Source organism: Schistocerca gregaria, chromosome 3 (assembly GCF_023897955.1).
Source record: "Schistocerca gregaria isolate iqSchGreg1 chromosome 3, iqSchGreg1.2, whole genome shotgun sequence".
NCBI lineage: Eukaryota > Metazoa > Arthropoda > Insecta > Orthoptera > Acrididae > Schistocerca > Schistocerca gregaria.
Genome location: NC_064922.1, coordinates 914417043 through 914441932, shown reverse-complemented (window position 1 = coordinate 914441932; position 24890 = coordinate 914417043). Strand labels below are relative to the sequence as shown.

Sequence of the window (24890 nt, the reverse complement as noted above, 5' to 3'; positions counted from 1 at the left end):
CCAAGCATTCATGGACTCATATTCTGAAACAACGATGAAATTTTTATGAATAACAATGCGCCATGTCACGAGGTTGCAACTGTTCGCGATTGTTTTGAAGAACAGACTGGATCATTCGAGCGAATAATTGGGAGGGCAATCGCCTGACGTAAATTCCGTCAAATATTTATGGGGCATAATCGAAAGGTCCGTTCTAACACCAAATCCAGCACTGGCAACACTTTCGCATTTATAGATAGTTATAAAGACAATATGGCTCAATATTTTTGCAAGGGCCTCCAAAGACTTTTTGAGATCGTGCCACGTTGAGTTGGTGCACTAAGCCGGGCAAAAGGAGACCCGACATGAAATTGGGAGGTGTGTCATGACTTCTGTCATCTCAGGGCATGTGTACAAATACGTGTGAAATACGTTAAATGTTGTTGGTGTTGTTGTTGTGGTGCTCAGACCTGAGACTGGTTTGATGCAGCTCTCCATGCTACTCTATCCTCTGTAAGACTCTTCATCTCCCAGCACCTAGTGTAACCCAAATCCTTCTGAATGTGTTTAGTGTATTCATCTCATGGTCTCCCTCTACGATTTTTACCCTCCACGCCGCCCTCCAATACTAAATTGGTGATCCCTTGATGCCTCAGAACATGTCCTACCAACCGATCCCTTCTTCTTGCCAATTTGTGCCACAAACTCCTCTTCTCCCCAATTCTATTCAATACCTCCTCATTAGATATGTGATCTACTCATCTAATCTTCAGCATTCTTCTGTAGCACCACATTTCGAAAGCTTCTATTCTCTTCTTGTCTAAACTAGTTATCATCCATGTTTCACTTCCATACATGGCTACGCTCCATACAAATACTTTCAGAAACGACTTCCTGATGCTTAAATCTATACTCGATGTTAACAAATTTCTCTTCTTCAGAAACGCTTTCCTCACCATTGCCAGTGTACATTTTATATCCTCTCTACTTCGACCATCATCAATTATTTTGCTCCCCAAATAGCAAAACTCCTTTACTACTTTAAGTGCCTCATTTCCTAATCTAATTCCCTCAGCATAACCAGACTTAATTTGACTACATTCCATTATCTTCGTTTTGCTTTTGTTGATGTTCATCTTATTTCCTCCTTTGAAGATACTGTCCATTCCGTTCAACTGCCCTTCCAAGTCCTTTGCTGTCTCTGACAGAATTACAATGTCATCGGCGAATCTCAAAGTTTTTATTTCTGCTCCATGGACATTAATACCTACTCCAAATACATTAAATATATGTGAAATATTTTTGACATGTGTGTACATGGTCTAAGCCACTGGTAAGAAGCTTGGCCTAAACCACTTAATGATTTCAAACAAATTTGGTACACTTATTAGTTACAATCCGGAAAGAAATACTGTAGGAGTAAGAATCAACAACCCTCTGTTGGGATGAGTGTGATAATAAAGAAGGAGGAAGAGAAGATGAACAGGCAGAGAGAGAGAGGCGGAAATGGACAGGGAAAGGAAGAGAAGGAGATGAACAGAGAGAAGGGAGAGGAGGATATGGACAGAGAAAGGAAAGCGGAGGAGATGAGCAGGAGAGTGGGCAGGAGATGTGGAGAGAGAGAGAGGCAGGAGAAGAGGGAGATAGGATGGAGGCGGTGGTGAGAGAGAGGGGTTGATAGAGAAGATGGACGGAGAGAGGGGGAAGCAAGAGGTGGACTAATAGAAGATTGGAAAAAATACATCAACGGGCAACGCCAGGAACTAAGCTATTGGTAAATAAAACACCTGTTTTGTACTTGCTGAGTGTAGTCATTTATTGTAAAATTGCAGCGTTACATAAGTTAGACAGTTTGTACAGAAGGCGGCAGGTGATGCTCCCGTCAGCCCAGCAGCGCGGCCTTGGCGTGCAGGTGCGCCAGGACGCCGGGCGCCGCGGCGACTGCGGGAACGCCCACTCCCAGCAGGTGGGCGCCGCCCAGCGCCGCCGCCGTCGCGTCGCGCACCGCCGTCGTGGCCACCGCCGCCGCGTGGGACACCTGCCGGCGATTTAGCACTCCATTCAGCAACGTTATTAAATGGGCTGGATTCTACTAGAGAGTGCTCACATCACTTAATATTTCATGTCGCTGTGACCTTCTGTCCAAATAACGTTTTGATATAGCTCTTCATGCTAGTCCATCCTGTGTGTGCTAACGTCTATACCCCCATAGCTACTGCAACCTACATTCATTTGAACCTACCTACTGAAATCTTGGTTTTCCCCTTCAGGTTTAAGCTCCCACCTCTCTCTCTCTCTATCACACACACACACACACATGCATTCCGTTATTTCCCCATCAGGCGCACACACACACATACACACTATATATATATATATATATATATATATATATATATATATATATATATATATATATATGCAGCTCGTGGTCGTGCGATAGCATTCTCGCTTCCCGCGCCCGGGTTCCCGCGTTCTATTCCGGCGGGGTCAGTGATTTTCTCTGCCTAGTGATGTCTGGGTGTTGTGTGACGTCCTTAGGTTAGTTAGGTTTAAGTAGTTCTAAGTTCTAGGCGACTGATGACCATAGATGTTAAGTCCCCTAGTGCTCAGAGCCATTGTGTGTGTGTGTGTGTGTTTTTGTGGGAGGGTGTGGATGCCTCTATATTGACATTGAGCATTTTTTTTTTTAAAAAGAGAGAGAGAGAGAGAAAGAGAGAGAGAGAGAGAGAGAGAGAGAGAGGAAAGCAAACTATCACTAGAGAGAACATGAACACAATGAACACAATGAAATTCCCTTGAGTTGATAGATTTGGGAGAGAGGACTATATATATATATATATATATATATATATATATATATATATATATATGTGTGTGTGTGTGTCATAGAGAGAGAGGGGGGGGCCTAAAACTGTAGAGGGATACCAAAGTACACACACACACACACACACACACACACACACACACACACACACGTCTATTCGAGTTCTCTTGACCCCAATTCCAATCATTTCATGAAAATCACTGGGAACCGCTGAAAATGGTTCCAATGGCTCTGAGCACTATAGGACTTAACATCTGAGGTCATCAGTCACCTAGACGTAGAACTACTTAAACCTAACTAACCTAAGGACATCACACACATCTATGCCCGAGGCAGGATTCGAACCTGTGACCGTAGCAGCAGCGCGGTTCCGCAATAAAGCGCCTAGAACCGTTCGGCTACAGTGGCCGCCGGGAACAGCTCAAATTTGGAAGAAGCAAGATAGGCCCAGCTAGAATGGATAGAACAAGGAATGAGGCGGTGAGAGAAGCAGTGAAGAGAAGCCCATGCAGTAGACCATAGGAGAGATAAGATCATGATAGTATGGTCATGTTAAAAGAAAAGTAGTTCGCAGGATACCAATACAGGCTCATGAAATGGCAATAGGAAATAAGGGAGCTAGAGGAAGACGGAGACACAGATGGATTGCTGTAGTGAATGGAACATGTGGAGAAGAAAGAAGACCCGAACCGAGTATACAAGAGATTGTGATGGGAGGCACGAAAAGATGGAAAGGCTTATGTGCCAAACAGGCCCAGCCAGGGGCTGCAAACTGTAGGAAATGTAGATGTTCTTGACGACTTCTTCAGGACGTATCCGATGTTTCCATCTGATCTTCATCATTCTCCTGTAGCAGGACATTTGAAGAACTTCTACTCCCTTCCTGTCTGAACTGATTATCACCCATGTTTCACTTCTGTGCAGATATTCCCAAATATCTTTAGGAAGGGCCCGCAATTGAATTTAAATCAGATGTTAATAAATTTCTCTTTTCTAAAAATGCCTTGCTTCCTATTGCCTGTCTGCGATTCACATCCTCTTTGCTTTGGTCATCTTCAGCTAGTTTTTTGCCCAAATGGCAGAACCCATCAACATTTAATTCGGCTACACTACATTAACATTCGCGATATTCATATTGTAACTTCCTATCAAGGCCCTCCCCACTCCGTCCATTATTACAATGTGACTGGAAAACTTAGGAACGAGTCATTCAGTTGCCGGATCTTATTACAGTTTGTTCGTGGATGAGCAGTTCGGTTATCGTCTCCGGGTCTTTCGGCAACAATGGACATATGGTGAAGGTGAAAAGCAGATGCAAAAATATCTACTGCAACACCCGGGAGAGTGAGTACCATTTTTGAGAGTGGTAAGTCGTAATAACAAATTAATGACCGATTTTTTGGGAAACCCTGTTTGAACTGACAGTCTCAAATTTATTATTACCTGTGCGAAAGTTCGTGAGGGAATCACTCATTATCATCCAAACATTAGTACCTTTGCTAATATGCTTACAACACTCGTATAAAACTACAATGGCCAATTCTCAACACATCAAGATGTATCTCGTGTGTAATTGTTTACTAAAGTAACTGTTCCATTCTAATATCTTGAATATCAAAGAGATATTACTTAAGACAATTAAATACTTTAATCTTAATTTAACATCTATACAGTAGGCAAACTTTCAGCATATGCCAAATATAGCATTACGTAACACCAAATACATCGGCTGAAGATGAGTGGATGAGCGTGCAGAGCTGTTGTGTTTGGATGTCTGTAAATGCAAGGGAGGCACTACGTACCTTAGCGGCAGCAACGGCGGGAGTGTCCCCAGGGATCACGAGGGAGGAAGGGATTCCTATCTGCTCGCCAGCTACCTGAGCCAGATGGGTAGCCTGCAACAACAAAAGGAATAATAAGACTATTAATTTTTTTTCTCGGTAAATAGTGTTTTTTTAACATTTACAGTAAGACTAGAGTTTCAGTAGATTCAATAACGTGGCTCCTGAGCCGTCCCATTGATCTTCTGCAAACTGATAGTTCCATATTCACAAATTGTTTAGTTTATGCAGTATTTGAGACATCGTATAATCAGAAGATCATGCAACAGTTTCACTTCAGAACAAATTTCTGTATTTTTATGCTTCTTTATCTTTTCGTCAGTAACTTAAAATGACTGCATCTTCTCCCAATTACCACGAGGTGTTTACCAACTTCTTACCAGCTATTATGTACTCCATGTGATCTTCAACATTTTTTCAGAAGTACTAACCTTGCGATATGGACATGCTTGCATAGTACATATGCCAATCGACAAACCACAAGAAAACAAAAAAAAAAAACTGTACCCTGAAGATGAAAATGGACAAAATGGTTTCATTCGATCAAAATCAATGTCTGTAGCTTTGGAGGATGTTTTTAAAGTACAGAACCCGTATGCATAACGAATCCCATCTGAAGCATCTACGGATCGGGGCACTTCACACTTGCGTTTTATTTCACCAGAACGAGAACTTTAACAATGTGTAGATGAGATCAAAGGAACAAGTGTGAGTAAAAAGTTAAAACTTGCATCAAGTAAGATCAAAATGGAGTATATTGGCTGATATATTAGTACACTACACAGAAATTTAAATGGTTAACGGATGACTAAAGCAATTGAGAAATGTCTCCTTGTCTATTTGGAAACGGATTTGAAAACAAATGAAAAGAAAATTTACAGTTTCATCGAAATCCTGACAGTTCCAGGAAATTAACAGTTTCACTGAAATCCTGACAGTTCCAGCCTCAAGGCAGTAAGAGCTGGAGCTCAGAAGAGGGGCATTTAAGACAGCCGAGTGGTCGAATGTAGATATCTTTCTGAAAGTAGTTCGATAAGAATAGGGCATTAATTACTTATTTTCGTGTAGCAACAACTTTTAACTCTGTTTTTTCTGTTCACAGCGAGGCTAAGGACTCCTATTGACATTGATTTTTGAGATGTGGTGCTGCACAAAGATATCGATTTCTTCGTGCACTGAGGACATTCTCAGGAGAATCGGCGACAAGAGGAACGTGTGGAAAACGTTGACAAGAAGAATGCCTGTCTTGCCTCTGGTGGAGGGCACATACAATAGTTGTGAAAGCCAAATGAAAACTTTCACCCTAAAAGTAATAGTAACAAGTACGTGGAGGTTATATGTGCACACATGAAAAAGATACACATTTTTCCATTTGATCGTTCTTTTTAAAACAAATACATTTTAAAATTCATTCCAAGTTTCCATATTCACTCATGTAGAAAATATAGTCTTATGACACTTGATGAATTTATTGCAAGCACCCCGTAAATTAACGGAGCCTTAAGTTCACATTAGATGTAGTTTTATTCCCTAGCTCTGTAGACCCTCAACGATGTAGAACATATTACAAAACAAGAACGCGCAATATATGTTTCCAAAAAAAAAAGAGTTATATTAATTTACCTGTTATAGATCCCAATTGAAATGGTCTTGATGGGTGTGAGATAAGTCAAAAATTTTCAAACACATTTGCATTTGAAATATACCAACAAACTTGTAGCAAATCAAATAAATGCACAATTTAATAGGCGCATATCGTAACTGCTACGTTGTTGTAGCCATGCATCATGAAAGGCAAAATCACACTGATGAGCAATACTCAAGTATAGGTCGAACGAGTGTTTTGTAAGCCACCTCCTTTGTTGATGGACTACATTTTCTAAGGACACTCCCGATGAATCTCAACCTGGTACCCGCCTTACCAACAATTAATTTTATATGATCATTCCACTTCAAATCGTTCCGCACGCATACTCCCAGATATTTTACAGAAGTAACTGCTACCAGTGTTTGTTCTGCTATCATATAATCATACAATAAAGTACCCTTCTATCTATGTATTCGCAATACATTACATTTGTCTATGTTAAGGATCAGTTGCCACTCCCTGCACCAAGTGCCTATCTGCTGCAGATATTCCTGCATTTCGCTACAATTTTCTAATGCTGCAACTTCTCTGTATACTACAGCATCATCCGCGAAAAGCCGCATGGAACTTCCGACACTGTCTACTAGGTCATTTACATATATTGTGAAAAGCAATGGTCCCATAACACTCCCCTGTGGCACGCCAGAGGGACAAAGAATATCGACAGAATATTTTCCTGGGACGTTTGCAACAGCATATAGGACACTAATTACACAGAAGCAGCTACAATTCTTTATAACCTCGTATAGCACTGGAAAAATTTACAAGTTAAAATTCACCCATTACCCTTGCAAATACTAGCGAAATACGTCATGTGTGTGTGTGTTTGAGGTTTACGGGCGCTAAACAGCGTGGTCATCAGCGCCCAAAATACGTCATATAAGCAGATATCTTACTGCTTTCATTAGGCGTTTCTGCTTAATGGCATTATTTCATTCTTTACTTTTCGTGAGCTACTGTGAGGGCCTACAAAAACAAAACGACTTTCACTTATTTCTGCGTCACGTTGATTTTAGACATCAGAGTTAGTCGTCTGCATCCGTGGCTTTACTACCGACATGGCAGATTCAAGACCATTGTTTTCCCACTGTATGTTTGCTCTGCTGTTTCCCTCAAATAAACATATCATAATAAGTGAATTAGTTAATGTAAATTTGTCGTTGTTGTCCTTAAATAACATGAAGTTATTTTGTTTTGTTTTCTATTGTTGGAGATACTCTCAATTCTCTATAAATATTTTTATTTCTTTAATAATGTACATACATATTATATTACTATCCAGAAGAAATATTTCTTATCAGTACAGAACTTCGTCACAGTGTAACATGTGTTGGACTGTGACGATAACAAGTTCGATGTCGCTTCCAGTTTGCGGAACTGGCGTCTGTTCAGGGCAGGGCCTCACACTATGGGTAGGCATGGAGGGGGGTGAGTGGTAGGGACTTGTTCCGGGTGAAATCCTGACGCTAACGATTCCTAGCGCTAAGGGCACGTGGGGAGCAACTCACCCTGGCTGCGGCGACGGCGGGCGTGTCCCCCGGGATGACGGCTGCGGGCGGGATGCCGGCCTGCGCGCCGGCCACCTGCGCGGCGTGCGTGATCCTGGCCGCCACCACCTCGGGGGTGTCCAGCGGCACGCCGCCGGCGCCCAGCACGACGTTGGCCGCCGGCACGGGCAGCCCCAGACCCAGCAGGCCGGCGCCCGCCAGGTATCCGGGCCGCGCGCTCACGGCGCACACCGCGCTCACCAACACCACCTGCAGCAGGCAGCCGTCTCAGACACTGTCCACAGACGAGCGGTGGTACATCTCGTCATGAGGAACAACTTCTGTTGAGTCAAAATGATCGCTCATGCTTCCCGGCCACACGAGCCATCCTGAACTTATATACGACAATGCCTGTTTTGTTAAGAAGAACGGTGAAATTATCCTTCAGACATGAGTGCATTTCTGAAGGAACAGGCATCGCGGCTACTATAGCTGTTATGAAATACGCTACTGGCCATTACAATTGCTACACCACCAGGACGACGTGCTACAGACACGAAATTTAATCGACGGGAAGGAGTTGCTCTGAAATGCAAATGATTACATTTTCAGAGCACTCACACAAGTTTGGCGCCTGTGGCGACACCTACAACGTGTTGACATGAGGAAGGTTTCCAACTAATTTCTCATACACTAACAGCAGTTGACCGGCGCTGCCTAGTGAAACGTTGTTGTCATGTCTCGTGTAAGGAGGAGAAATACGTACCATCACGTTTGCGACTTTGATAAACGTCGGATTGTAGCCTATCGCGATTGCGGTTTATCGTATCGCGACATTGCTGATCGCGTTAGTCGAGAACCAATGACTGTTAGCAGAATATGGAACCGGTGGGTTCAGTAGGGTAACACGGAACGCCGTGCTGAATCCCAACGGCCTCGTATCACTAGCAGTCGAGATGACAGCCATCTTATCCGCATGGCTGTAACGGATCGTGCAGCCACGTCTCGATCCCTGAGTCAACAGATGGGGACATTTGCAAAGACAACAACCATCTGCACGAACAGTTCGACGACGTTTGCAGCAGCATGGAACCATGGCTCCGGTTACCCTTGACGGTGCATTACAGACACGAAGGCCTGCGATGGTGTACTAAACAACCTGGGTGCACGAATGGCAAAATATCACTTTTTCGGATGAATCCAGGTTCTGTTTACAGCATCATGATGGTCACATCCGTGTTTGGCGACATCGCGGTGAATTCACATTGGAAGGGTGTATTCGTCATCGCCATACTGGCGTATCACTCGACGTCATGGTATGGGGTGCCATTGTTTACACGTCTCTGTCACCGCTTGTTCGCATTGACAGTACTTTGAACAGTGATCGTTACATTTCAGATGTGCTACGACCCGTGGCTCTACCCTTCACTCGATACCTGCGATAGCCTACATTTCAGCAGGATAATGCACGACCGCATGTTGCAGGTCCTGAACGGACCTTTCTGCATACAGAAAATGTTCGACTGCTGCCCTGGCCAGCACATTCTCCAGGTCTCTCACCAATTTAAAACGTCTGGTCAATTGTGGACGAGCAACTGGCTCGTCACATTACGCCAGTCACTAGTCTTGATGAACTGTGGTATCGTGTTGAAGCTGCATGGGCAGCTGTACCTATACACGCCATCCAAGCTCTGTTTGACTCAATGCCCACGGGTATCAAATCCGTTATTATGGCTAGAGGTGGTTGATCTGGGTGCTGATTTCTCAGGATGTATGCACCCAAATTGCGTGAAAATGTAATCACATGTCAGTTATAGTATAATACATTTGCGCAATGAATACCCGTTTATTATCTGCATTTCTTCGTGGCGTAGCAATTTTAATGGCCAGTAGTGTACATTAAATGTATTCGCAACTGCTTTGGCTATCCGTGCACGGCTCACGACCAGACTCAATCTTTTATGTGACGTCAAAAATGGTTCAAATGGCTCTGAGCACTATGGGACTTAACATCTGAAGTCCTCAGTCCCCTAGACTTAGAACTATGTAAACCTAACTAACCTAAGGACATCATACACATCCACGCCCGAGGCAGAATTCGAACCTGCAACCGTAGCAGCAACGTGGTTCCGGACTGAAGCGTCTAGAACCGCTCGGCCACAGCGGCCGGCAATGTGTAGTCGTTCGTGCGTCACAGCCTGTAGTTGTACACAGCGTATTTGGTTCTCGTATAGGGGTGGAAATTTTAATTGAAATTCGCTGCTTGGTATCGGCGGAAGTACGATATAGCAGTGCCTGTTTTGTAAAAAAATACGATGCAATGTTTCCTCAGACATGCATATATGTATCATTCTTCTTAAAAACACAGGCACTGCAATACAATAGTCATCCACCAACACCAGACTGCGACTTGAATTAAAATGTGGTTCCCTGTATAGGAATCACATAACGTGTGTATGAGTACAGGTTGTGATGCAGGATCTATGACATACGGAAGTTCGAGCCAAAACATGGTGGATGACTATTGTATTGCAGTGCCTGTGTTTTTAAGAAGAATAATACATATATGCATGTCTGAGGAAACATTGCATCGTATTTCTTTACAAAACAGGCACGGTTTCATGCACAGAGTGCCAAAGCCGTATAGCCGACCACTCACGTCGACTCCTGGTCCAGCATAAATTTTCACTGTCGTCATTCTCTTACACAGCTGGTGGTTGTTCGTGTTCGCATACATTTCATGTATCCTACGTTTGTGCTTCAGCCACGCCACTGAAACCTCACTTCTTGCTGCTGGCGTATCACATCATATCTACCTGCACGCAATCTTGTTGCTTTTACGCTGCAGCCTCGCCGCTGACATATCGCTGCTCGCTGGTCTCACAGTGTCTCCCTTTCCAGCCAGACACCTTTACCATGTGGCTGTTCACATCTCTATGTAATTACTTGTAATGTGCAAAGATAGTTATGAATGTCCCAACAAATTTACAGTTTATTTTAAATATTATTGAACCAGAAGTCCTGAAGATTCGATATAAATTTTAGCATAAGTTCTGTTCAGTAGCGAGTCATAGGATTACTCACTCTGAGTTAATATTTCGTCAGTTGTACACTTATTGATTCTCGTTTGGTACTCTAACGAAAGGAAACAAACTATAATTTAGGTGAAGCAGAGAAATTAATTAGCAAAGATTATTACACCTAATGTTTCTGGAAACATCCCGCAGGCTGTGGCTAAGCCATGTCTCCGCAATATCCTTTCTTCCAGCAGTGCTAGTTCAGCAAGTTTCGCAGGAGATCTTCTGTAAAGTTTAGAAGATAGGAGACGAGGGACCGGCAGAAGTAAAGCTGTCAGGACGGGGCGTGAGTCGTGCTTCGTTTGCTCAGTTGGTAGAGCACTTGCCCCCGAAAGGCAAAGGTCCCGAGTTCGAGTCTCGGTCCAGCACACAGTTTTAACCTGCCAGGAAGTTTCACACCTAATGTTATTCATCGTGAAGCATCGTGTATGCCTCTGGTCCCAGACAGCTTCATGTCCAAAAAAGACTCAAATGTGTTCCTATTTAAACTTCATTACTTACAGTTCTCGCATCATAATGGTTTCATTGGGAAGATACTGGGAAGTTCAACAAAAACTCTCTATGATTAACAGACTACTTAGCAAGTTTACAATGCCAGTATTAAGCGCGGAATCTATGAAAATACTACAGCTCTTGAGATCGCAAAGACAAGAGGAATCTAATTACTCCTGCACGTAGGCATTTGAGAAGTGTTTTTTTTTTTTTTTCACACTCCATTCCATAACACAAGAACAGTTAAAAGTATCCTCTGCCGTGCACTTCGCATTGCTTTGCGCAGTACGGATGTCGACTGAGCTGTAGAAATATATGTACACTGTGTGAGAATACCTCGCAACTAGTAGCAGTCAAACATGGCACTGCTGTAGTGCCCTTGAAGCAGTCAATCACGGTCCATGTTTCAGGAGATAGAGGAGATAGCCGATGGTCGCGGCAAAAGAGACAAACCACCGACTTGGTGTCATCCCCTGGCGTGGATCGTACCGAACAGTGAGACATTATCGAAGGGCCAAGCCGGCGTGCAGCGAGCAGCGATGTCGTATCCTAACGACTCGCCTGCCCTGAAACGACAAGATGTCACCGAACTAGCGGGATCTGCTAACTGGTTTTGCTGCATACTACCTGCCCAAGTAAATTGATTTCCAACAGGGAATCCATAAGAATGAATGTATCTAAGCGGAAACAGATATTTTATAAGCAAATCAGGAAATCTTAATTTTGCTCGGTCCAACCCCTTTCACTCTGAGTAGATGATTGGGCTATAGGCAACACGCATTACATTTGCACGTATCTGATTGCCTACGCTCTGCCGCCTCTCATACGGTGCTTGACGGAGGCTACCCTTACTTTTTCCACTCGCAGAGGGAAACGACTTTCTACGTGTTTCCGTGCGTTCCTGACGCGAGATGTACATTGGCAACAATAAAATTTTTCTACAGTGATACCGATTCTCTTAAAATTTTTCAATAGAGTTTCGCAAAACTTCCGTCCAGGGATTCGTATTTGTAGCATTTCCGTAGGACTCCCGTGTTCATAGAAGCTAGAACATGTCTAGCAGTGCCTCAGAATTTCCTAGCTGTCTTCCTTTAACCCGATCTGATGTGGATTCCAAACACTCGAGCACTACTCAAGAATGGTTCGCACAAGTAAGTGTCTTGTGCGCAATCTCCTATGTAGGTGAGCCACACTTTTGTAGAATTTTCATAGTAATCCAGAGTCGACCATTCGTCCCCCCCCTTCCCCCCGCAGCCGATCTTGTTTCATATCACTTAGCAGTTTCACCCCTAGATATTTAATCAGTGTATCTATCGCCACACCAGTAATCATTACTTGAAATATAGGATTGTTTTTTTTTTATGTTTCTTAACTTAGGTTTTTCCAAAGTAAGAGCAAGCCGCATGTGTCACAGAAAATTCACATTTTATCAAAATCATTTTGTATCCTTCTACAGTTAAAGACGACATTGTTTTGTGGACTACAGTGTCATCAGCCAGGGGTCACAGATTGCTGTTCACCCTGTCCATGAGACCGCTTAAGTATATCAAGAACAACCACATAAGCCCCATGCACTCCTGACGATTCCTTTGTTACCAGATGAGACCCTCCCAAACGCTCTTCAAGCAGATCTTTGGCTTTTACAAGTTCTATAGTAATGTCTAGTAATATTTGGAATGTAGCACACTGATTTACGAATCAGGACCAGTGTCACAAAAAAATTAAACAAGAAGACTTTAGAGAAGTAATCCATCACAAAAATGTCACAGCCAAAGTGTGTTTATTGGGTACTGTTGCCTCAGAAGGTATCAAACTGACACAGTCTTTGTTTAATCTTAGACATAATCAGTACTATGATCTCTGAAGCCCGTTATTTTCTATCGAGCAGAATCTTCCTCCTAATCCACACACTTATATGATGTACGCAGCAGTTAACCAATGTTATCTGACAGATCTGTATCTAGGAAACGAAGCAGCAAAGGAGATGCAAATGAAATTGAAATGCATTGGGAATATCTACATAGCACACACATAACAGGAACCGGTTCGCCGATACTCGCACGGAGCTAACATGGCAGCACAGAGTTGTGACGTCACGTCAAGGGCAAACAAGCCATTACCGCCCAGTCGCTGTTACGCTATGATGCAGTTTCTTGGCTTTGGGCTCCAGCAGGAAACGCCTTGAGGGGCGCCTCTTCCACCCAACGGGGGAGACACCTGCGTCAGCTAACCGTTCGGTTTCGGTGAGCCGAGAACGAGGCTGTCCGGTTGGCACGGCACCGGCTACTGCATTGTTCTTGTCGATTACCGCATTCTGCACTGGGAGTGGCTACCGAAGCGGAACCGTTTCTCTAAAGGTTACCGCGGAACTGCTGCCTCGCCATAAACCGCATGAGTGACCGTGCTTTTTGCTGCCGTCAGCGGCCAGTGCGACGTTATGTCTACCCTAAAGAAACCGAGAACGCTATTTCTGGGCCATTGAGCTCGCTTAATTTCGCCGTTAAGCTCAGTAATGGCAAATATTTGTAGAAATTACCAGAACCACAAGAAAATCAAGTGCTCCAGCCTCCATTCATGCCTTGTGAGAAACGAGCGGAAATTGCAGCTCATGAAAGAACCAGAAACTGCCACCGCTGCGCTGTATTTGATGGATCGACAGGAAAATGTAACTACTCGAGAATGCGTCGAAGGACCTACAAATTACAGTTTTTGAGAAAATGAACTCAAAATTATCCTCGTATAAAATTGATACACTAATGAAGGTTTCGGGGATTGTCTATGCAATGAATTTTTCTAGAGTTCTTTCCTCGGTGAGTTCGCGGACACACTATTGAGGTAACAAGAAACCCTAGAAACTGTTGCTAGAAAAGGAATAGAGTTAAAAATTTTGGGAAACCATCCAGTAGCTATAACTACATCACTCTTAACAAACTTCAACTGTTAATTTAGCATTTGAATGCTGTAATTCATTTAATTACCCAGGAACTAAAATGAGGATATTGTTGGTGAAATATTTAGTTGCCCAGAGCTTTTTGGCTGAGACCATATGACCAAGTTCAATAACAAAGAATATGATCTAGAGGCCTAGCGATAGTTGAAAGTGACATGCACTAGCCGAAACTGTAATACTGATATACATCGACCTCTGAAAAGGTCGAAAAGTGTGCTACCACTTAAGTGTAGCATCTTGAAATTTCGTAAGTAACAACTGGAGTCAATTATTTGAAAAAAGTAGTTAAAACAGTCCAATAAAATGACAGTACATAATGTTCTAATGTTCTGAGAGCGGTTTTCCCACAAATGTATGTGAGGCATAGGTGATAACCAATAATGACGAACCACGCATGAGACCAGACACCAGCGAAAATATGTGTAACCATTTAGAGAAACGGCTCATGGGGAATTAGAACAAATGCTACCGTCTACCATGTCATATCTTAGTAACTGGAGTCACGTTTTTCATACAGAGCAGGTGAATAGCATGCTTGGGATGTGCTGTAGTAATGGCTATTGGAGAAACAATAACAGAGTTGCTAGATCTGGGACTAATTGGGAGTTCACAGAGAACGAACTTCAAAGCAACAGATAGATGATGTAACGGCGAGCACTAAAAATAAGCAGGTTAGAATATAGTGAAGAATCGACAATTACTGGGCAGGATAAATACATGTTAACATACGTACAGTGTTGTATGGCAAAAATAAGAGCAGCAAAAGAAATTTTCTGATAGCTCATAGTATCACCGGAAAAATCCGATGTTCTGTTTATAGGTATCTGACTCGCTTCTATTAAACCTGCGACAAGTTAAAAATCACCAGAAACTGATGCAAAATTTCATACTAAACTGTAATAGTATTCGCCGAAACGTTAGGGTCAGTCATTTCATATAAATAATGTGCTGATAAGTTCATTTCCTCATGTAGAGAAAGGTTAACGAAAACGTGTTCGTCTCTGTTATGAAACTAGCAAAGATTTCAGACTGTGATATCGGTGGATCTTCTTTTCGTGCCATTATAATGTTGTCACAGGTGCCTTGAACTCCTTTAGCTTTTCGTAAAAATCGAGTTTGCTGCACTGGAGATCTCCCTGTTGACATGACATACAGAACGGTCGGTCGAGAGCTCAGTTTTCCACATACATTGAAACGTCTCTGGACACTGTTGCGTATCACGTGAGGTACTTGACGTCAGTACCGTCTAACAATAAAGAGTATGTCTGTGAGTAAAATGTAACCACAATTAATAGTGACGATTGATTCACGTTTTCATTTTTATGTTTCCTAATAATTCCCCTCGAGTCTTATTATCATAACGAAATTGTCTTGCCTAATGTTAAAGTGGGCTTATTGAGAAACTCCAAGTGTGACAACATTCAGACTGTCTTACTTCGTTATCACAAAGTTTAATATACTATTCACAATGTTATAGTTGCAGAGGGGTACATAGCTATGACAATTTGTTTTAAGGATATCAGTTTGCTGCACCTGCAGTTGCTGTTAAGATTAAACCAACATATTCTATACTGGTCACTACTACGTAGTTTCGTTTGTGTAGCCAACGTCAAATGTAGAATATTTCATTTTAAACGCACATTCTTGCGCCACGTTCAACGTAAAATTCTGTGATATAGACAAGAATCCAAGGACGTGTATTTAACAGATTGTACTCTACACTTGAGATGGCTCCATAACCGAAACTATGTAGTCGTGAACGATATAAACGAACGGTTTAATACTGACAACAAGGGCCCGTGCGGCAATGATCATTCAGCATACTCACAGCGTATTGTCTATGCTAGAGCATGCACCTATAAAATGAATTGAAGCAAAGTACCACTTGTAAAGCATATCAAGATAACTCCGTCTTCAATCCGAAACTCTGTCTTCAATCCGAAAGGCGGTCGCGGTGCCCAGCGGTTCTAGGCGCTGCTGCTACGGTCGCAGGTTCGAATCCTACGTCGAGCATGGTTGTGTGTGATGTCCTTCTGTTACTTAGATTTAAGTAGTTCTAAGTTCCAAGGGACTGATGACCTCAGATGTGAAGTTCCATAGCGCTCAGAACCATTTGAACCATTTTTTAAATCCGAAAAGTTGGTTTCAACGCCAAAGTGCTCTTTTAGGGAGATGGTATGCCCTTGCGTTACTCCGATCCATAAACCCAATCATCCAACCAACTGTAGAGTGACGTACAGTTTAACGTGGACTCGGTGCCAAGGTGCAACTCGACATTTTCTACATCAACAAATGTCGCCAGAAAGGAAGTAAGCATTAAGAGACAGCTGTATAACCTATCCAAAACTGGAGGTCAAAAGTGGGAGCTTTAAATCTGTTGTCTGGCATTGAAGCACACTGTCAGAGAGGCACCAAGTACGAAGCTTATTAAAAAATAAACAGGTTCCACGCGGTCTTATTAGTTATCCGTAGAATTATGAGCGGTGAAACTGCATTGTTTCTCAGCTTACATAATTCCACCAGCAGGGAAAAATTAACTAAAAATTTCTATTGTCGCTGAAGTGTGGTGGTATGACGCCACAGTGAGAAAGGTTGCGTGAGAAAATTCTCCGGCGTCAGCCGACGACCGCCGTACTTACCAACAGCTTCATGTCGGTGTGTATGTAAGTGTTTTGGTGTTCGGCTGCTGACGAACTGTGCAGTCCAGCTGACGCGGGGCCCTTTATATAGCGGCCTGGCAGACAGGCAGTCCGGGCCCGGAATGTCTTCCTAGACGCGGCTGGCGGCCGCAGGTACACGCCCACCTAGAGGACGAGCTGCTACGTACGGGAAGCGGCGCAGGCTAGAGGCGGCGAGCGACGCCCCTCCAAGCGTCCAGACAGAGGGGTGTCCACACAGGGGGAGGGGGTGTCCTTTGTCATCTGCCGCGGTGCACGTGACCACACTGCAAGGGCGACCGGCCGGCGGCCAGGAACGCCCACACCCCAGGCGTAGCCCTGCTCTGTGACACCGTGCCCTTTGATGTCCGCCGATTTCTCGCGCCAAAGCTTGTAGCGGAACAGCTCCGCAAGTAACATAAAGCACTGTATAACTCGACTCTGAAGCTGTAACACCAGTATCTTAAGGGGGTAGGACGTCAAACGGGACGACTTGGAAGAGGAGAGACACCACAGGACAGGAAGTTTCAACTAAGATGACTAGTCAACGAAACGGATAAAGACTTTGTAACAACGGACAAACTACCCTTGGGAACATAGAATGTTCATGATTTAGCTGGTAAGTATATAGGTTTTACTAAAGAATTAGACGAACTAAAATCTCATATAATGGCTCTAACAGAAACGAAAAACAAACTGCAAGGAACTCAGTATAAAGAAAAATACATGTTGATTTATAGTGGCGCTAGCAAACAACTAGCAGCTAGCGGAAGAGTTCCACAAATTTTTGATAAGAAGTGGGCTAATAAGATAGAATGTTACTGTGGCATCTAGCACTGAAAATAACTGCTTCAGCAATGAGAAGCGTGCTCCGATGTCTTCTGTTTCTAGAGCCTGTGAGCAAAGACCAGCTGGTCGATATTAAGAGCCTAATGTTAAATCCAATAATGAGTGGACATGTTTTTGGTGACACCAATTTGGGCATTTGGTAGGAGACTGCCCGATGCTGTGAGAAAAGGGGAAGAGAAGAGCGTCGTCCGAGCACAGGCTTCTGTTTGAGTCTCGGCAGATTAATCACATGTTGCACTAAGGTCAAGGCTTCTACACAGACTCTTTCCATTCGTGTGCACTACCATCAGTCATGATCCAGTTTGCTCTCTGCTATATTCTGGTGTAACTGGTGAATTGGCACAGTGACGGGGAAGGTGTAATAGGGTCTTGGACTATTGTACTCACCATTTTTGATGATTTGAGCACTGGTGCGAATTAAAGTAAGTAGAAAATGTCATCACGATTAATTTAGTCCAGGGGGGAAGTATTGTTTGCTCTGGCACAAGCACAAGAGGGGGGTTTGCTCTGCGGAGGCACAGAGGTCGCCATTTGATGTATCTCACTTCAGTAAAAGAGCAGGGACTTGCCTTGTTGGAGATCTTGGGGCGGTATTCCGAAGTGCTCACCAATAGGCTGGGGGTCACTGACAACATCCAGTGTAATATCATGCTGAAGGACTAGGTACCAATTCAGCAGTCACCATACCTGGTGTCGCTATCGGAGATGGGAGACTTAAGGAAAATTATAGATCAGCTTTTGGCTGATGGTGTAATTCGGCCGTCGGTCTCATCGTATGCATCACCACCCTTTTGTCTCCAAAGCCTGTTGGGTTAGGGTACAGTCCACTTGTGGATTATGGCACTGAATGTGATTCAGGACTATGTACTGCTTGCCAAATTTCGTAATTGTTTAACTTGCTTTTCAGGTGCTCAATATTTCAGTGCACTTGAGCTGAAGCACGCCTGCCACCAAGTTCCTCTCACAGAAGAATCAAAACTTCTTACAGCATCCATCACAATTTGGAACTTCTTTGAATATAACTGAGTTCCGTTTGGGTTGGCTACCAGAGCAGCCTATTGTCATGTTTATTAGATTCTGTGTTGGGCGACCTAAAAATCAAGTTTGTTTGCAATTACCTATACTATGTGTTTATCTACAGGAAAACGTTTAGTGAGCATTTGGTTCATATAATTCAAGACCTTCAATGCCTCCAGAAAGCTGTGCTGACTATATAACCTTCTAAGGTCAACCTTACCGACAAAGAGAGCTTGATCCTCGGTCGTCTTGTGTCCAGTGAAGGTGTGAGGGTCGGCCATGAACATTTAAGCTATTCACCTGTTTCGTAGGCTCAAGGATAAAAAGGCTGTAGCTAGGTATATAGGCATGGAGAATTTTTTCTGCAGTTTCATGCCCAGTTTCGTCCAGCTGGCTGCCGTCTTTACCCAACTGCAGAGGAAGGGTGGGTATTTTCAGTGCGATGGTACTCGACAGACTGAAGGCGGCATTGGTCACTGCACCCGCCATAGCTGCACCAGACTTCGACTGGAAGTTTATCGTACAGAGACACTCCTCCAGTTCTGGCACTGCAGCCGTTCTCCTCACGAGAAGGAAGCGGAGAGGAAGCCTACCGGCTACGCATGCAGTCTTCATCCGATGTGTAATACAAATACCCAGTACACAAACTAGAAATGCCACCTGTATTGTTTGGCTTAAGATGGTTCAAATTTTATTTTAAGCGTAAGGCATTCCACTTAGAGACTGACAAACAGGTCTTAATTAGGGTGCTAGCTAGGTAATTAAGTCAGAAAGGATAGGTAGGTGAACTGCGTGGATATCCGTCTTTTGTTTTATTGGTATTATACAGGGTGGTCCATTGATAGTGACCGGGCCAAATATCTCACGAAATAAGCGTCAACACAAACCTGATGGCGCTATGGTTGGCCAGCTAGATGGCGCTGCCATTGGTCAAACAGATATCAACTGTGTTTTTTTTTAAATACTAACCCCCCTTTTTTATTATATATTCGTGTAGTACGTAAAGAAATATGAATGTTTTAATTGGACCACTTTTTTCGCTTTTGTGACAGATTGCGCTTTAATAGTCACAAACGTATAAGTACGTGTTATCACGTAACATTCCGTCAGTGCGGACGGTATTTGCTTTGTGATACATTAGCCGTGTTATAAAAGGACCGTTTACCATTTGCGGAAAAGGTCGGTATCGTGTTTATGTATGGCTATTGTGATCAAAATGCCCAACGGGCTTGTGCTATGTATGCTGCTTCTCGCTTCCCGCGCCCGGGTCCCCGGGTTCGATTGCCGGCGGGGTCAGGGATTTTCTCTGCCTCGTGATGGCTGGGTGTTGTGTGATGTCCTTAGGTTAGTTAGGTTTAAGTAGTTCTAAGTTCTAGGGGACTGATGACCATAGATGTTAAGTCCCATAGTGCTCAGAGCCATTTTTTGTATGCTGCTCGGTATCCTGGACGACATCTTCCAAGTTGGCTGATAATTACGTTATTTAAGGGAACAGGAAGCGTTCAGCCACATGTGAAACGTCAACCACGACCTGCAACAAATGATGATGCCCGAGTAGGTGTTTTAGCTGCTGTCGCGGCTAACCCGCACATCAGTAGCAGACAAATTGCGAGAGAATCGGGAATCTCAAAAACGTCGGTGTTGATAATGCTACGTCAACATCGAATGCACCCGTACCATATTTTTATGCACCAAACATTGCATGGCGACGACTTTGAACGTCGTGTACAGTTCTGCCACTAGGCACAAGAGAAATTACGGGACGATGACAGATTTTTTGCATGCGTTCTATTTGGCGACGAAGCGTCATTCACCAACAGCGGTAACGTAAACCGGCATAATATGCACTACTGGGCAACGGAAAATCCACGATGGCTGCGACAAGTGGAACATGAGCGACCTTGGCAGGTTAATGTATGGTGCGGCATTATCGGAGGAAGGATAATTGGCCCCCATTTTATCGATGGCAATCTAAATGGTGCAATGTATGCTGATTTGCTGCTTAATGTTCTAACGGTGTTACTACAAGATGTTTCACTGCATGACAGAATGGCGATGTACTTGGAACATGATGGATGTCCGGCACATAGCTCGCGTGCGGTTGAAGGGGTATTGAATAGCATATTTCGTGACAGGTGGATTGGTCGTTCACCGGATCTGACGTCCCCTGATTTCTTTCTGTGAGGAAGGTTGAAGTATATTTGCTATCGTGATCCACCGACAACGCCTGACAACCTGCGTCAGCGCATTGTGAATGCATGTGCGAACATTACAGAAGGCTAACTATTCGCTGTTGAGAGAAATGACGTTACACGTATTGCCAAATGCATTGAGGTTGACGGACATCATTTTGAGCATTTATTGCATTAATGTGGTATTTACAAGTAATCACGCTGCAACAGCATGCGTTCTCAGAAATGATAAGTTGACAAAGGTACATGTATCATATTGGAACAACCGAAATAACATGTTCAAACGTACCTACGTTCTGTGTTTTAATTTGAAAGACCTACCTGTTACCAACTGTTCGTCTAAAATTGTGAACCATATGTCTGTGACTCTTACAGCGCCATCTATGACAAAGCGAAAAAAGTGGTCCAACTAAAACATTCATGTTTCTTTACGTACTACACGAATATGCAATAAAAATGGGGGTTCCTACTTAAAAAAACCGAGTTGATATCCGTTTGACCTACGGTAGCGCCATCTAGCGGGCCAACCATAGCGCCATCTGGTTTCCCCCTTCAAGCTAGACAAGTTTCCTACTTTGTAGTTGTTTCGTTTGACGCTTATTTCGTGAGATATTTGGTCCGGTCACGATCAATGGACCACCCTGTATAGACCGAATGTTTCGTCACGAATCTGAAGCAGCAGATCGACCACAAGGTGAAGAACAAGTGGTTTCCATCGGGGCAGAACTTGAAGACATCCTAAGGATGTGCAGAGGGTTGTCTGAAAGAGATGATGCTGATACTCGACTGTGTGAAATTTGACGTCAGCTTAAGGGGGGAGAAAAGATCTCAGGGTATTCGATTAAAAAGGGATTACTTTGTTTCCATGTCCTTTATAACAGCAAGGAAAAATATGTGCGCCCCCAGTGTTGGTCCCTCTGGTTTGCAGGTACTTCCCTCAGTCTTTGTGTGGAGGGCACCTGTGGGCACCCGTACGGATCAAGGAGCACCTCAGTTGGCCTACGATGAAAGGCGTTGTTCATAAATTAGAGGGCCAGTGTGAGAAATACTTAAGAGCAAAGCCCAACGCCTACAACCACGTGTGTTAGCTGTACTCAAATAGGGCGAAGCAGCCGATGGACAAAGCGTTCATTGATTAACTATGTCACAAGGTGATCAGTACATGTTGGTGACGGCGGGCACCGATTTTATTGGCTATCGTGAAGTATAGCAGGTACTATGAGCGTAACCACTAAGCACGTTAGTCATGTTTTCCCTATCTTTGTGATCCCGAATGTTCCATTTAACGACAATGCGCTAGCTTCTGTGACTCGTAAATTTAGGAAATTCTTTTTTACCGGGAGTATTTCTCATGTTATCATCATCCCCCACTGTTCACAATCATCTTACGCGGAGCACGTGAACCGCAACCTTAAGTAGACCTTGACCGTCCGTCACCTAGGTTGGAGACAAAGTAGGGTAGACAAATCGAACATTAAGGTAGGGTGAGTCGACTGGGCAGACTGACCTACTTTAGCCTTTAACACAGCTGTACACGAGACTTACAAGACCCTGCCTCCAGATTTATGTTCGTATTCCCTCTTAAACTGCTACTTTCAATCTATGCTCAATTAATGACCTTCCTCCTGAAGAGAGTGCTGCCCTCATTAAGAAAATTTAGAAATCGGCGAGAAATAACATCAGGTTTGATGTAATGCCTTCCGATGTAACAGGTGCAGGCATCGCTAAGTTTCAAAATGGTTCAAATGGCTCTGAGCACTATGGGACTTAACATCTGAGGTCATCAGTCCCCTAGACTTAAAACTACTTAAATCTAAGTATCCTAAGGACATCACACACATCCATGTCCGAGGCAGGAATCGAATCTGCGACCGTAGCACCAACGCGGATGCGGATTGAAGAGCCTAGAACCGATCTACCACAGCAGCCGGCCATCGCTAAGGCTTGGAGACAGAATCTACCTTAAGAACTTTGGATACAAGGCTGCTGAATGCTACTTCTGTCAACTTGAGACTTTCACCCTCTGTGTCACTGGAGGACACACACTTATTATACACTCCTGGAAATTGAAATAAGAACACCGTGAATTCATTGTCCCAGGAAGGGGAAACTTTATTGACACATTCCTGGGGTCAGATACATCACATGATCACACTGACAGAACCACAGGCACATAGACACAGGCTACAGACCATGCACAATGTCGGCACTAGTACAGTGTATATCCACCTTTCGCAGCAATGCAGACTGCTATTCTCCCATGGAGACGATCGTAGAGATGCTGGATGTAGTCCTGTGGAACGGCTTGCCATGCCATTTCCACCTGGCGCCTCAGTTGGACCAGCGTTCGTGCTGGACGTGCAGACCGCGTGAGACGACGATTCATCCAGTCCCAAACATGCTCAATGGGGGACAGATCCGGAGATCTTGCTGGCCAGGGTAGTTGACTTACACCTTCTAGAGCACGTTGGGTGGCACGGGATACATGCGGACGTGCATTGTCCTGTTGGAACAGCAAGTTCCCTTGCCGGTCTAGGAATGGTAGAACGATGGGTTCGATGACGGTTTGGATGTACCGTGCACTATTCAGTGTCCCCTCGACGATCACCAGAGGTGTACGGCCAGTGTAGGAGATCGCCCCCCACACCATGATGCCGGGTGTTGGCCCTGTGTGCCTCGGTTGTATGCAGTCATGATTGTGGCGCTCACCTGCACGGCGCCAAACACGCATACGACCATCATTGGCACCAAGGCAGAAGCGACTCTCATCGCTGAAGACGACACGTCTCCATTCGTCCCTCCATTCACGCCTGTCGCGACACCACTGGAGGCGGGCTGCACGATGTTGTGGCGGTGAGCGGGACCGTAGCCCAGCTTCATGGAGAGTGTTGCGAATGGTCCTCGCCGATACCCCATGAGCAACAGTGTCCCTAATTTGCTGGGAAGTGGCGGTGCGGTCCCCTACGGCACTGCGTAGGATCCTACGGTCTTGGCGTGCATCCGTGCGTCGCTGCAGTCCGGTCCCAGGTCGACGGGCACGTGCACCTTCCGCCGACCACTGGCGACAACATCGATGTACTGTGGAGACCTCACGCCCCACGTGTTGAGCAATTCGGCGGTACGTCCACCCGGTCTCCCGCATGCCCACTATACGCCCTCGCTCAAAGTCCGTCAACTGCACATACGGTTCACGTCCACGCTGTCGCGGTATGCTACCAGTGTTAAAGACTGCGATGGAGCTCCGTATGCCACGGCAAACTGGCTGACACTGACGGCGGCGGTGCACAAATGCTGCGCAGCTAGCGCCATTCGACGGCCAACACCGCGGTACCTGGTGTGTCCGCTGTGCCGTGCGTGTGATGATTGCTTGTACAGCCCTCTCGCAGTGTCCGGAGCAAGTATGATGGGTCTGACACACCGGTGTCAATGTGCTCTTTTTTCCATTTCCAGGAGTGTATTACATCCCAGGAAACCTCCTCCAGCACATCCCTATGGTCTGAGGGATCGTGATAGTGCAAATCGACAGCAGGTGCCCTCAGACCGTAAGCTGTTGGTTTTTTCGTTCGGTATACGGTCAGCGGAGCACCAAAAAAAAAAGAAGGTGAGAAACATCGAGTACTTGAAGCGCTATCTGCCTCTTGTAGTGTTTCCCACGTTTGTGGTTACAACTCCACTGCTAGAATATGTAAAAAAATTTAGATACTAAATTGTGAGTGAGACTGTGAGGATTATGTGTACATGTTAATCTACCACCGCGTTTAAGGAGTATTCCTATAAATGTATATTTACACATTATAAGTGCACACAAAATTATGGTCTTTTCTGATTGTGTTTCTTGGTGCCTGCAACAGTTTCTACAAGAAGTCCCTCTTCT

General features: G+C 44.3%; 1 protein-coding gene across 1 annotated transcript; it reads right to left on the bottom strand.

The window, feature by feature from the left end:
- Positions 1 to 1769: 1769 nt before the first annotated feature.
- LOC126355447 (cuticle protein 18.7-like) lies at positions 1770 to 17037 on the bottom strand. Its single transcript, XM_050005761.1, has 4 exons — positions 16941 to 17037; positions 7804 to 8052; positions 4609 to 4701; positions 1770 to 2017 (listed from the first exon to the last, which is right to left on the bottom strand). The coding sequence occupies exons 1-4, from the start codon at positions 16950 to 16952 to the stop codon at positions 1862 to 1864; spliced, it is 510 nt and encodes a 169-aa protein (XP_049861718.1). The 5' UTR covers positions 16953 to 17037; the 3' UTR covers positions 1770 to 1861.
- Between the last annotated feature and the right edge of the window lie 7853 nt (positions 17038 to 24890).

Bases quoted from the DNA above. Each gene is read 5' to 3' on its own strand.
- LOC126355447 (XM_050005761.1), bottom strand. The intron at 4,702-7,803 runs GTGAGTTGCTCC...TTGTTGTTGCAG, and splicing joins CCGCCGTCGCCGCAGCCAGG to GCTACCCATCTGGCTCAGGT. The intron at 2,018-4,608 runs GTACGTAGTGCC...AATCGCCGGCAG, and splicing joins CCGCCGTTGCTGCCGCTAAG to GTGTCCCACGCGGCGGCGGT.